The 12,352-nt window shown below is 45.5% G+C and overlaps 1 protein-coding gene across 1 annotated transcript in view; it reads left to right on the forward strand.

The window, feature by feature from the left end:
* The window catches only part of LOC137656666 (uncharacterized), a 327,800-nt gene that overhangs the window by 207,027 nt on the left and 108,421 nt on the right, over nt 1-12,352 (forward strand). Inside the window, exon 7 of the mRNA XM_068390839.1 lies at nt 9,763-12,120. Within this exon, the coding sequence (XP_068246940.1) occupies nt 9,763-12,120 (2,358 nt within the window). The remainder of the gene's footprint in view (nt 1-9,762; nt 12,121-12,352) is intronic.

Below are 12,352 nucleotides of genomic sequence, written 5' to 3' on the forward strand. Positions count from 1 at the left end.
TATCTGGGGCGATCTCGAGCCCTGACGATTGAGACATCTGACAACCACCGAGTTGTCCAGAGTCAGACGGATGTGGATCGAGGGAGGCGGGGAGAGTTTCTTCAGGGTGAGAAGAACCGCCATGGCCTCCAAGATGTTGATGTGAAACGTCTTGAATAGGGGAGACCATGTTCCTTGAACCTGTTGTTGGTGTGAGTGACCTCCCCAACCCTCCAGTGAAGCGTCCGTGTGGATGTTGATCGATGGAGGTGGGTGTTGAAGAGGGATGGACCTTTTCAGGGCCTTTGCTTCTGACCACGGCTTTAGAAGTAAGCGAAGTCTGTTCGGAAGCCGTCTCTTGAGGTCTCTTCGAGCGATGGATGCGAAACGTCTCCAGACTCCCGCGGCATCCTTTAGCTGTGCGCGAAGCACTGGGTTTGTCACAGAGGCGAACTGTAGAGAGCCGAGAACTTGTTCCTGTTGTCGTCTTGAGATCCGTTTGGATTTTAGAAGCCTTCTGACAGACCCTGCTATTTCCTTCCTTTTCTTCTGTGGAATGGAAAGGCGGTGTGACTGAAGGTCCCAATGGATTCCCAACCATTGCAACTTCTGAGCTGGAGAGAGGCGAGATTTCTCGGTGTTTATCTTGAAGCCCAGATGCTCTAGGAACTGGGTGACTTTGTTGCAGGCTCTCAGACAATCTTCGGGCGATGTCGACCAGACTAGCCAGTCGTCTAGGTAGGCCATCACTTGGACGCCCTGAAGACGTAGCTGTTGGACGATTGCGTCTGCCAGCTTTGTGAAGATCCGTGGAGCCACGTTGAACCCGAAGGGCATGGCGCTGAAGGCGTAACTTTTCCTTTGGAGTCTAAATCCTAGGTAGGAGGAAGCGTAGTGATTCATTGGAATGTGCCAAGAGGCATCCGCCAGGTCTATGGAGACCGTGTAGGCCCTGTGAGGCAGAAGGGTCCTTATTTGTTGCAGAGTCAGCATCTTTAATTTTTTGTTCGCAATGAACTTGTTGAGGGGGGACAAGTCTAGAATGACTCTGAGTTTATCTGAGTCTTTCTTGGGGACACAAAAGAGTCTCCCTTGGAACCTGATTGACTTTACCCTCCTGATCACCTTCTTGTTCAAGAGTTCCAGGACATATTCTTCCAGGAGGGGGGTTGACTGTTGGGAGAATTGCTGGAAAGATGGGGGTGGTTGAATCCAGCTCCAGCCCAGTCCCTTCTTGACGATGCTGTGTGCCCAGGGATCGAAGGTCCAACGATCCTGGAATTGGCGGAGTCTTCCTCCCACCGGAAGCACTTCATTGCCTTTGGTGGCCCGAGGGTTTGCCACCTCGGCTGCTAGCTCCCCTTCCTCCTCTGCCTCTGGAGGGACGGCGAGAAGAATCTCTGCCGGAACCTCTGCCTGAGCCCCTACCTTTGGGACGAAAGGTAGTCGAGTGTTGCTCATAGGCAGGGGTGAAGACCGGCGACTGCGACACCACCGGCTGGGGGACCAGTTGAAAGGTCTGTTGTGGCTGCGTAGCCACTTGGGGAGTAGCGGGACCCGGAAACTGTCGTCTCGGTTGACGTTGCTGGGGTCTGGGTTTCGAGGATTTCCTCTTAGGCTGAGGGCCATCGTCCTGAGAGGACTTCCTCTTTCGGGACATGCCCCACTTATGGAGAAGGTTCCTGTTCTCCGTAGCAGCTTTGTCCACTATCTCTTTCACCAAGGTAGACGGGAAGAGATGTTTGCCCCAGATATTGGAGGAAATCAGTCTCCGGGGTTCGTGTTTCACCGTTGCACTGGCGAACACGAATTCTCTACAGGCTCTATGAGCCCTAGCGAAACTATATAGGTCCTTGGTCATGGTCGCCAGGTGCGACTTAGCAAGGACCATGTAAAAGTCCGGGACTCTGGTATCCCCGGCCATGAGTTCTAGCTGTACCTGATGGGACAGCGAAGCGGCGAGTCTCTCCTTCGTATCCTGTTCCCTACGAAGGAGGTGATCGTTCAGCCGTGGGAGGTCCTCATTGAATTGACGACCGGCCACATCAGGTTCCAGTTTTCCTACCGTGAAGGTCGACTGGATGTCTTTCTAGTGCCTATCATCCGGGGGAAGAGTAATGGAAAAGGGTCTGCACTCCTCCAGTGCAGGGCAAGGCTTCCCTTCCTCCACAGCCTTCATGACCGCTGTGAAGGCCTTTTCAATGAAGGGGAAGGTCGCAGTAGTTGGCGCAATGAAGGTTGGGTGCTTCTTACTCAGTGCCGGCATCTTGGAGTTCGTGAAACCCCGGCTCTTCACTGCCTGAGCTAACAGAGCTTGGGCCTTCGCGAGATCGAACACGATCACTTCCTTCGGTTCGGTCTCTTCCTTTGAGGCTGGTTCGGACCTGAGTCGGACGTAACAGTCCGGATAAGCCTCGAAATTCGGGAAGAACTCCACTTCTTACAACAAAATAGAGCCAACCCTTTCTCTAATATAGATCTTGCCAGTGGTGATTGGCATATGCTCGGCGTATCTCCAAGGGTTAGCTTCTGAGCAGGTAGGGAGGTCCTTAACCGAAATCTTCTTCGGTTGTTTGAAGCCGACGAGAGTCGTCCGGAATTGCTCCCAAGTCTCACGCAGCTTCTTGTCCATGAGGGCTTCAAGCATTTTGAAGACCTCTTGAGTGGCCGATGGAAGAGGGTCCGGGGTGGCAGAAGTCGAAGGAACAGGTTCCTCGCACGGTGCAGGAGTTGCTTGGGGAGCAGGAGCGACCTCGTTCTCCGAATCAGGGTATTCCACCTGATCTTCCTCATAGTCGTTCTCCTCGCCCATGAGGTTCTTCTCCGTCTCTTCAGACACCTCCGACATACGTTCCACGTTGTCGGAATCAAGATGGCACTCACGCATGGACTGTGCCATGACGACATCGGGTTCGACCACGACCTGGACGGTGGGGATATGTTCACGAGGGACCACCGAGTCCTTAGATGCTTTTGGAAAAAGCAAAGCCCTCAAGTCTTCGTTGGGAAGATACGGTCCAGTGGCGTTCTTTTGGAAGCCACGCACCCATTTGCGTAGCTTCTCCCTAGCAATGTCCCTTACCTCCGCAGTAGGAGGATCATCGAACGCCTCAACAAGAAGACTCTTGCAGACTGTACAGTTCTGCGGGTCCCAAAATTTTAGGTCGCCTTTCTTGGCGGCGCAGGGGGCGTGGGTCCGGCACGCCTTTTGCCTGTAGAAGTCCGGGCGCTTCACTCCGCAGAAGTTGCTCTCGCACTTCAAGTACTGTACTCCTCCTGTAAAAGAAAGGGATCATGAGTACATGGAAGGCATAAGAATGACTTACATTACTCTAAAATTAAGAATAACTTAATCTATAATAACATATTAATGTTCAAGATTGATGAGCGGGAAAGGAAGTAGATAGACACATACTTGTGAATCCTGCCCAGCCGGTTACCGTAACCTATTCCGTAGACAATTCCTTTGGACCCGAGGGTCACAATGAGGGAAATCCGTATGGATGAGCCAAGCTAGGATTTTAACAGGAATTGTCCACAGAGTGTACCAGGGTCTGAGACCACTCAGAGCCTTGGGGGAGAGGGGAAAATAGGATAAACCCCTTAATAAATGTAGGTTCCGGCAATCGACTGCACTGAGATACACAGAATATGCTGAAATTATTGTATTGTGCTTTGATTGCACATTACAATAATTCCAGCATAGCCACTATTTTTGGATGGTATAACAATATCTATATGGAAGTGGCCAGGCTATCTGGCTGCAACATATTGACTGTCGGCATGTTTCCGGCAGCCAGGGAAGAGGTACATGTCCCTTAGCGTCTCATGAGGGTGCCGGCAGACCGACGGTACACCGGAGGTCGGTCCTGCAGGGTGGAAGGCATCAAGGCAGACACACTGAGTATCCTATATGGATAATACCACAGTGGAGACCGCCGGCACAGCGGCAGATCTCCGGCAGGGGCGGCGGCTCCGGCAGCCGAAGGCTGACGGCATGGTGAGCCTTGGATCAATTCATAAGACATATATATATATATATGGGTGTATACCTAGATTGCCGGCAATCAATGCTGGCATATGGGCGGCAGACTCTGAAAGTCGGCCGGCTGTTACTAGGTAAATATAAGGGGTGGGATGTCGATGGAAGGCGGCAGCCTCCGGCACTCGGAAGGCTGACGTCTTAGAGGGGGAAGGCATCTTATGAATGAAGGTCACCTGAGGTAGTGGCGGTTATCGCCGGCAGTAGAGACGGCAAGGGACCAGCACCAAGATAGAAAGAGAGAAAGGTAAGGAGGGATGGAAGGGGTAAAATCCTATACCCCTCCGGCATCCCTCCGTAGAGAGTGCACTCATGATAGGAGTGGATACTCCTAACATCCGGCGGCAGGGAGCCGGCAGGTGGCCGGGGGCCTGAGGTAACCCAAGGGAGGGATAGAGGGCACTCAAGAGGGGGAATCCCTCGCCGGCAGGACCGCCGCCGGCAACCACCCCCGTAGAACGCTATGAAGGGTATGTGTACCACAGCGGCCATCTCAGCAGGAGAACAATGTTAGCCCTACCACTCCACCCAAGGGAGGAGTTGTAGGACTAAGGACAGAGGTGTTTAGGCAGGCCTACACCAAAGGGATAGGTGGGGAGGGAGAAGAAGGGGTCTTCCTAATTGAGGAGACTCTGTATGAGAGCGGCCACCAAGGCAAGGGAGAACACTCCCTAACCTAGGATACGTAGCCCAGATCAAGTACAGTACTAATGTACCCCCAGAGCTTAACCTAGAGTAGGAGGACTAACTCCTAGGCTAGGAAAGTCTGAAAGACACATTGCTAGTTGCAGGGAGGAAGGGTAACCCAACCAAGTGCAACTGGAGGAAGGGCAGAGCCCTTCCTAATGTCTCGGGCACGACCCTAAGGGGGGTTCATTCCCTTAGGGTAGGCAGAGAAGCGATAAATACTCTGGTTGTAGACGAGATCCCCCTATATAGAAGGGAAAGCAAGTCTACCCAGAGGGAATGCCCACAGGCAGGGGGAATAGGGAGCATACAAGGGTTCCTACATTAGGTTAGGAGGGGTTGATACACAATCAACTCAGTCCCTTATATGGTCCCCTAAGGCGAAAACACTTACATCACAGTATATAGTATGTTTAATAATGCCACAATCTTCATAACTTAACTTAGGAACACTAATATATATCATGCATGAAAACAAGCACTAGGCTGTCCAGCCTAGGGGCTAAGCTAGCCATCTAGTATGGGGTCGAACAGCGACCGTAGTCTGATGAGCGCTAAAACACGATATAATGATTCCCTAGCTATGAAGACTAAATAACTAATAATATTAATTAGTTAAAGGACCGGAGAAGGCTGTTCTGGCTAACTAAATAAAGCATGCAACATGAACAGCGGCGCCGTGGAATGGCACGTCCGGTATCGGCACAGCTTTGCCACAAAACACAATATTTTACCAAAAGTAGAAGTTACTTTACGGCCAGAGCTTATTTAAACAATACTGGGACCTGGTACTCAACTTTCCAGAAGAAGGCGAGGCTGAAGGCTGCGACATTACGGCAATGTAAGCAGATAAAGAAATCACTTGGGAAAATCCGACTTAGCGTAGAAGCTACAGGCGAAAGGAAGAGGACGGACGTGACATCATTCAGCAATAGCGCCCATTTGTTTACGTCTCTAGTACCAAAAGTAGCCACGGATGAGAGTAACTTTGGAACGGCTCCTCAGTTACTCAGCCACCTTTCCATATCGAAGTGTTAACTCTATATGGGGTGCCGATAGCTATGTGGCGTGTTAATACATGCGTCCCCTGTTGATATACGATATCCTAGATTGAAACCTTTAGGGTACTCGCACCAAAAGTTAGAATTCTGTGATAACCTTTAGTTTAATTCTCTGGGAATATCCACTGTAGTTAAATATACTCTAGGAAGCTACTGAAGGAACCTTCCATCAGGACGTCATGGCTTGAGCCCAAAAATCTATTTTTGGGTGAGGTAGCCATGTTTCTCCTGATGGACCCACCCTCTTTTTGACAAAAGGATAATGAATCCCTCCCTATGGTACTGTATCTGCAACACCTACAAAGCTACAAAGAATGGCTTAGTGGTGCCGCACGGTGGCGATTTGGCGCACTATTTACAGTATGGTAGGAGCGTCGCCCTTTTAACGACTCTCCTATATTCTTACCACTTTTCCCCTCGAAGCGAAAGCGCTATTAGGGGTGTAGATAGCTATGAGATGTGTCAAGAATACGTCCTCTGATATTACACGATATCCCTTTTTAAATTTTAAGGGATATTCGCTCCAGGAGTTAAAATTCTGGATACCTTTGGTAAATTCTCTGGGATATATCTTTCTAGTCAAATATACCTAGGAAGCTACTAATGAAGGAACTTCTATCAGGACGACATGGCTACCTCACCCAAAAATAGATTTTTCTCTTCGCTCAAAATCCGTTTTATATACAAAGACTCCAGGCAAAAAGGACAAACAAAACATAACAGGCAATTTCATGTTCAAACCAACACCGCACCGGATAACAGTTAACGGTGAGAAAAACACACATGTTATTTCAGGTTCTTATTAGTACGAGGGGAGAGCGAAGTTACAAGCATAATATATACACAAAATGAAATATCGTTACTATGTATGATCGTGTGACACACGGTTGGTACACTCTTCACAGATGCAGGTTGGGGCCTCACCTGCTGCGCCATACAATCTCTGGCCTTTGGTCAGAATCAGAAAGGTACCAGCATATAAATCTTTTAGAGATGAGAGCAGCCTACCTAGCTCTTCATCAGTTGCAACAGTTGCTGGTAGGTCACTCTGTGGTGTTAATGAGCGACAACACCACAGTAGTGGCTTACATAAACAAACAGGGCAGTACCTTTTCACAGCCTCTATGCCATCTTGCAGTACAAATCCTCAGATGGTCAGAAGAACATTCGGTGGCTCTATGAGCTCGCTTCATTCCTAGCTAGAGGAATGTGCTTGCAGACAATCTGAACAGAGTGACCCAGATAGTAGGTTCCGAATGGTCTTTGTATCGTCAGATAGCCAATAAAGTCCTGACTTTGTGGAGTTCCCCGACTGAAGATCTGTTTGCAACATCTCTGAACAACAAGCTCGCGCTTTACTGTTCTCCAGTCCTGGACCCACAGGCTCTATGGCAAGATGCATTCCAACAACGGTGGGACAACATGAACGTGTATGCCTCTCACCTGTTCTATCTGATGAGAAGACTGCTGAACAAAACCAGAGCATCCAAAGATCTATTGATGACCCTAGTAGCTCCGCTATGGCATCATGCAGTGGTTCCCAGGTCACCTAAAACTTATCGTAGATCGACTGAGAGAACGATCAGATCTACTCATACAGCCACACGCGAACATCTTCCACAAGACCGTGCAGTTGCTTCGACTTCACGCGTTGAGACTATACAGTGTCTCCTCACTCAGAAGGGGTTTTCACAACAAGTTGCGGAGCGCCGGACACTAGTGTAGGTCCTCAGCCTTAGTCTACCAGGCCAAGGGGAGGAATATCTCTCCTATAGATACCACTATTCGAGTAATAGCAGAGTTTCTTGTATACCTTCGGAAAGGAAAAGCTCCTTTCAGTATCGTCGGTGAAAGGCTATCGCTCAGACTTGTCTCGCCTTCAGGCTGAAATTAGTCAACATTTCCTCTTCGTTATAGCTTTCTTTATTCATTCGAAGTTATGAGATCACTTTCCCCCAGTCAGAGATCAGGCCTCCTCCTTGGAATGTGGTAAACATGCTGAGGTCCCTAAAAGCACCTCCTTATTAACTATTACACCATGCAACTGACCGAAATCTCACTTTGAAGACGGCGTTCCTGCTTGCTTTAGCCTCGGCAAAGAGAGTATGCAAACTTCATGGCCTCTCATATGACATCGCCCATTCAAGGGGATGGAGAGAAGTGACGCTCAGCTTCGTCCCTGAGTTTATTGCTAAGACTCAAAATTCGGGGGTGCTGGACCTTGGACTTGGGCCCTTTCAGATTTTGAGTCTTCGTTCTGTAACCAATGACCCAGATCAGTTGTTACTTTGCCCAGTGAGGAGTTTGAGATACTATCTTAAATGCGCTGCAGCAACACAGCCCAAACTAACATCACTGTTTGTTAGTTCAGGGAGAGTAAAGAGGAGGATCACAAAGAACACAGTTTCCTTCCGGATTCCCCAAGTGATAGAAAGAGCCTTAACTCCAGATCCTCCTCTATATCATCGACCTAGAGCTCACGACGTCAGGGGAATCAGTACTGTACTTCCCTGGCGTTCAAACGCTACTTTGCCGTGTTGCAGGTCCTCCAAGCAGGTGTGTGGAAAAGACAAACCACATTCACAGCCCATTGCCTCAAAGACGTGACTCACAGGAGGCTCGATACGTTTACTATCGGTCCTGTGGTGGCTGCTCAACAAGTGGTGTAAGATACCTCAGGCTCCTTAATGGACAAGTAGCAGTTAGTTGAGGGCATTGATTACCTGGGTTAAGACTGGCATGAATGAGAAGAATCCCTTGCTTTCCTTCCTTTATCTTCCCCTTTCTTGGGGTACAATGTCATGGGTCCCTCTGCAAGCTGACTTCAACCTTTGCAGGTAATTATCACTTCCCTTGTGTAGCCTAGTATAAATCATAAAATTTTTATACAGTCCACATCACCATTGCTTCTGCGAAGGAGCAATGGGATACGTCCTGTTGATTTTTCCTATTTAAAACTCAGTCATTTCATACAAATAACAACCCCTATTTTACTAAATTGCACGGGCCGCGAATATATTCACTTTGTATATTTCAGCGAGGTGTCAAAGTTTTCCCCAGACCACAGTCATGTACTGTACTAGGTAAAACCGGGTCAATGTTCATGCCAGATCTAGGACTTCCACCTACCTAAGAGTAAGTCATCCACATAAATAGCGGAAGGCTTGTTAGTATGGGAACAAATGACAAATTTGGAGATAATTTGTATTTTTCTTTACTAATACAAACCTGGAATTACTTATATTAATTGGTTTGCCATCACCTGTAGCCCAAAAGTCCTGCCTGCAATAAAGAGTGACGTCTCTCACAGCTGTTAGAGTATATATAGAGGTGGCTGGGTAACCCCCAGCCACCCCTTGCCTACCTGCTAAGCGGTTAAGCAAGGTTGCCACCTCGCATTTAAAGTCTAATGGCTACCTCCAGCTGCAGCTGAAAGAATATCCACATAGATAATTCCAGGTTTGTATTAGTTAGGGAAAAATATTAATTATCTCCGAATTTGTCATGTTTACCAAGAAATTAGATCCAAAATTGATTTTATGAAAACTAAGAAATCCATATTGAGACTGAACTTTGTACCCTTTGAAACCTTGTTCGAAGTGACATAATCCTGCATTTTCAACCACGGTCCGAACACAATGTTCTAAACCATAACTCACATAATTTTAAACTGTTATTCCTCCCTCATTTTTAGTTACAGTACAAGTTTAAATCACCTAGCAGTCATTACCATTGATTATATTTTTGGGGTTGTATGTTCCCAATTGATTTCTGTACTGAAATCTAATTATTTGTGGAATTATGAGACAATTGACTTAATTTTGTCAATTGATCACATACTGTGTATTTAGTTTCTGAAATAAGATTTTTTTATAGAGTTAATAGATATATTATTAAATTTTTAGTTGGTCACACTATTATACAATTGATTTTATTAATGTGCTTAGCTAGGGAGGATTAGATCTAATTTGGGTTTTTTTTTCTTATTTCCAGTGTCCTCCGACTCATGGTTCTAAACAAACCAAAATTGATAGGTTTATTGATGTTTACAATGCGGCTCCCACGATAGAAGGTCCTTCAACCTCACAACCAACCACCAGCAAAAAATTTCGAAGAAGACAGGATAAATACTCGTCATTGATAACAGATTTCTTCTCGAAAACAAAGAGAAGTCAGCCGGATGAAGCCGGTATTGAAGTCATCAATGAAGTGTTTGTCAAGAAACAACCTAAAAATAATAAATCATCTCACGAGAGTGAAGAATGTTTCATCACTAAGGTAGAACAGGATTTATCATTTGTAAAGCCAAGAGTAAAATCTTCTGATGTTGAGGTGGTGAAAGTGAGTCACAGAATGAGAGATCGGAGATACAATGAATGTGTAGTAAGAGATGTAAAAAATATGTCTCAACCAGTGATTGTCTTGGATGAGAATGGTTGCATTGATAAGAAATTTAAGATAAAATCCTCTGATGTAACAGAAAAAATTGTAATATCACCAGAAAATTCAACAATAGGTGTTGATAAGCCTACCGTCAAATGTGTAAAGGTATTGAAGTTTCCTGAAATGGACAAAGAAAATGAGTCTACCAAGATACTTGATGAAGCAGATGTAGACATGCATGATTTAACTAATGTATCAGGACGGCAGGGTGAATTCCCAAACTCATCCGAGTTACCATTGACTGCTGGTGAACTTGATGAGAGTACAAATTCAGGGCCAACCACTGATCATGTAAGAAATGAAAGTATGCGATACGAAAGTTCAAAAGCTGGTCCATCAGTTGACCTTGTAAGAAATGAAAGGATGTGTTATGAAAGGGCAAATGCTAGTCCATTAGTTGATCATGTAAAAATTAAAAGTATGCAATACAAAAGTTCAAAAGCTGGTCCATCAGTTGACCTTGTAAGAAATGAAAGGATGTGTTACGAAAGTACAAATGCTAGTCCATTAGTTGATCATGTAAAAAATAAAAATATGCAATACGAAAGTCCATCGTCAAGCTTTGAGAGTAAACCAATGAAAGAGAATGTCAAAATTGAAGATATTAAGAAAATTAACAAGAGTGTTGATTGTAAAAAGCAAATATGCCATCAGGGATTAGGTTCTATGATGACAAACAATGATGTCAATAATCTTTCAGAGAAATTGAAAAAATCTGTTAAGCCTGGGGCAGTGCATGTCAGTTTTTCAAAGCAGGAAATGGAGATCATTATCAGAAAATCTATCCAGCTCAGTAAACGAATAAATAAAATCAGTATGTTTGTTTCAAACCATGCCGATAGTAAACTTCTGCAGGAAATTGAAGTTCACCATCAAACTAGTGACTTAATGGAAGTGTTCAATCCTGCCTCAAGTTTTCAGTGTTCCACAGCTGTTCGGGAACTTTCAGAACGAGAAGTCGCTTTTTATGAATCTAGCACAGATGAAGATACTATGAATTCAAAAATGGCAAAGACAGAAAGAGGAGTTATTATTATGGGAATTCAGTCCCTTGATTTGTACATAACTCCATACACCTATCCACCTGCCTTTACTCTTGGTCATCTCCTTCAAAAAATGGTATTTGCTGCCCCATTTGCTCTAGCTTACTCTCGGGCCATTGATTTAGCACACCGCATTCTTTTATACTTTCCTCCAGTGAATTTGCAGATGCGCAAATACTATGTCAATGTCCTTACATCAGCAGCAAAACACGATAAGGAATTCCAAGAAAAATTATACCTTCCGTGGAAATTCATAATGCGACCTATTGAATCACTGCTGTCTAATGATATTCCTTCTGCTGACTCCTCCATGTCAAGCTCATGTGAAAATGACTCTATGCAGAAAAGCAATTCCCTGGGTCTCTTAGAATTCATCATTACTCTCTTAAGTGAAGACTTGAAGCAACCAAACCACAAGGAATCAGTACGAGAACATGTGGCATTCCAGGTGTTCTGGGGCCATTTGCAAGATACAAAAGAGATTACACCACCAATTAAACAGCTGCTGAAGTTTTGGATGTCAGCACAGGGTGCTCCCATAACTACAAGGTATCACCTAGGTGTATTGGTTGCAATAGTGATGGAACTAGCTTGGAGATCAGAGAGATGTCTGTTATTGCCTATCACCCCACTGCCTTCTTCACTCAGAAATTTGACTGATTTCATCCGCCATCGGATCCAGGAATGCGGAAGCGACACGCTGTTGCAGCTGATGCGTGAATTGCCTACCCCATGGTCAAAATCGGTTTTGGGTATCATTGTATTCCAGAGTGAAGCACTAGTTAATGAACAAGAGTTCACCTTAGGAGACACTTTTGAATATGCCTTGATTCTTGAAAATCAACAAGAAAAGTCTGAAAATAAGGTGAGAGTTTTTGGTGTTTTTTTAGAATAGATTTTATATGAATAGCCTATTTCGGCTCTGTCATTTGGTGTTGGAAAAGATAACAGTATTTGAAACAGAAAGAAACGTGAAATATTATGCAGATCTAGTACAGTAAGCATCAGAAGTGAATCTACATGTTGCAAAATTAATTATACTTCTTTAGAAACCTGTGGAGTTGCCAGTTAGTATATTCTACTCCAATAGTTGTCAT

This window comes from Palaemon carinicauda, chromosome 17 (assembly GCF_036898095.1).
Source record: "Palaemon carinicauda isolate YSFRI2023 chromosome 17, ASM3689809v2, whole genome shotgun sequence".
In the NCBI taxonomy this organism is placed as follows: Eukaryota; Metazoa; Arthropoda; class Malacostraca; order Decapoda; family Palaemonidae; genus Palaemon; species Palaemon carinicauda.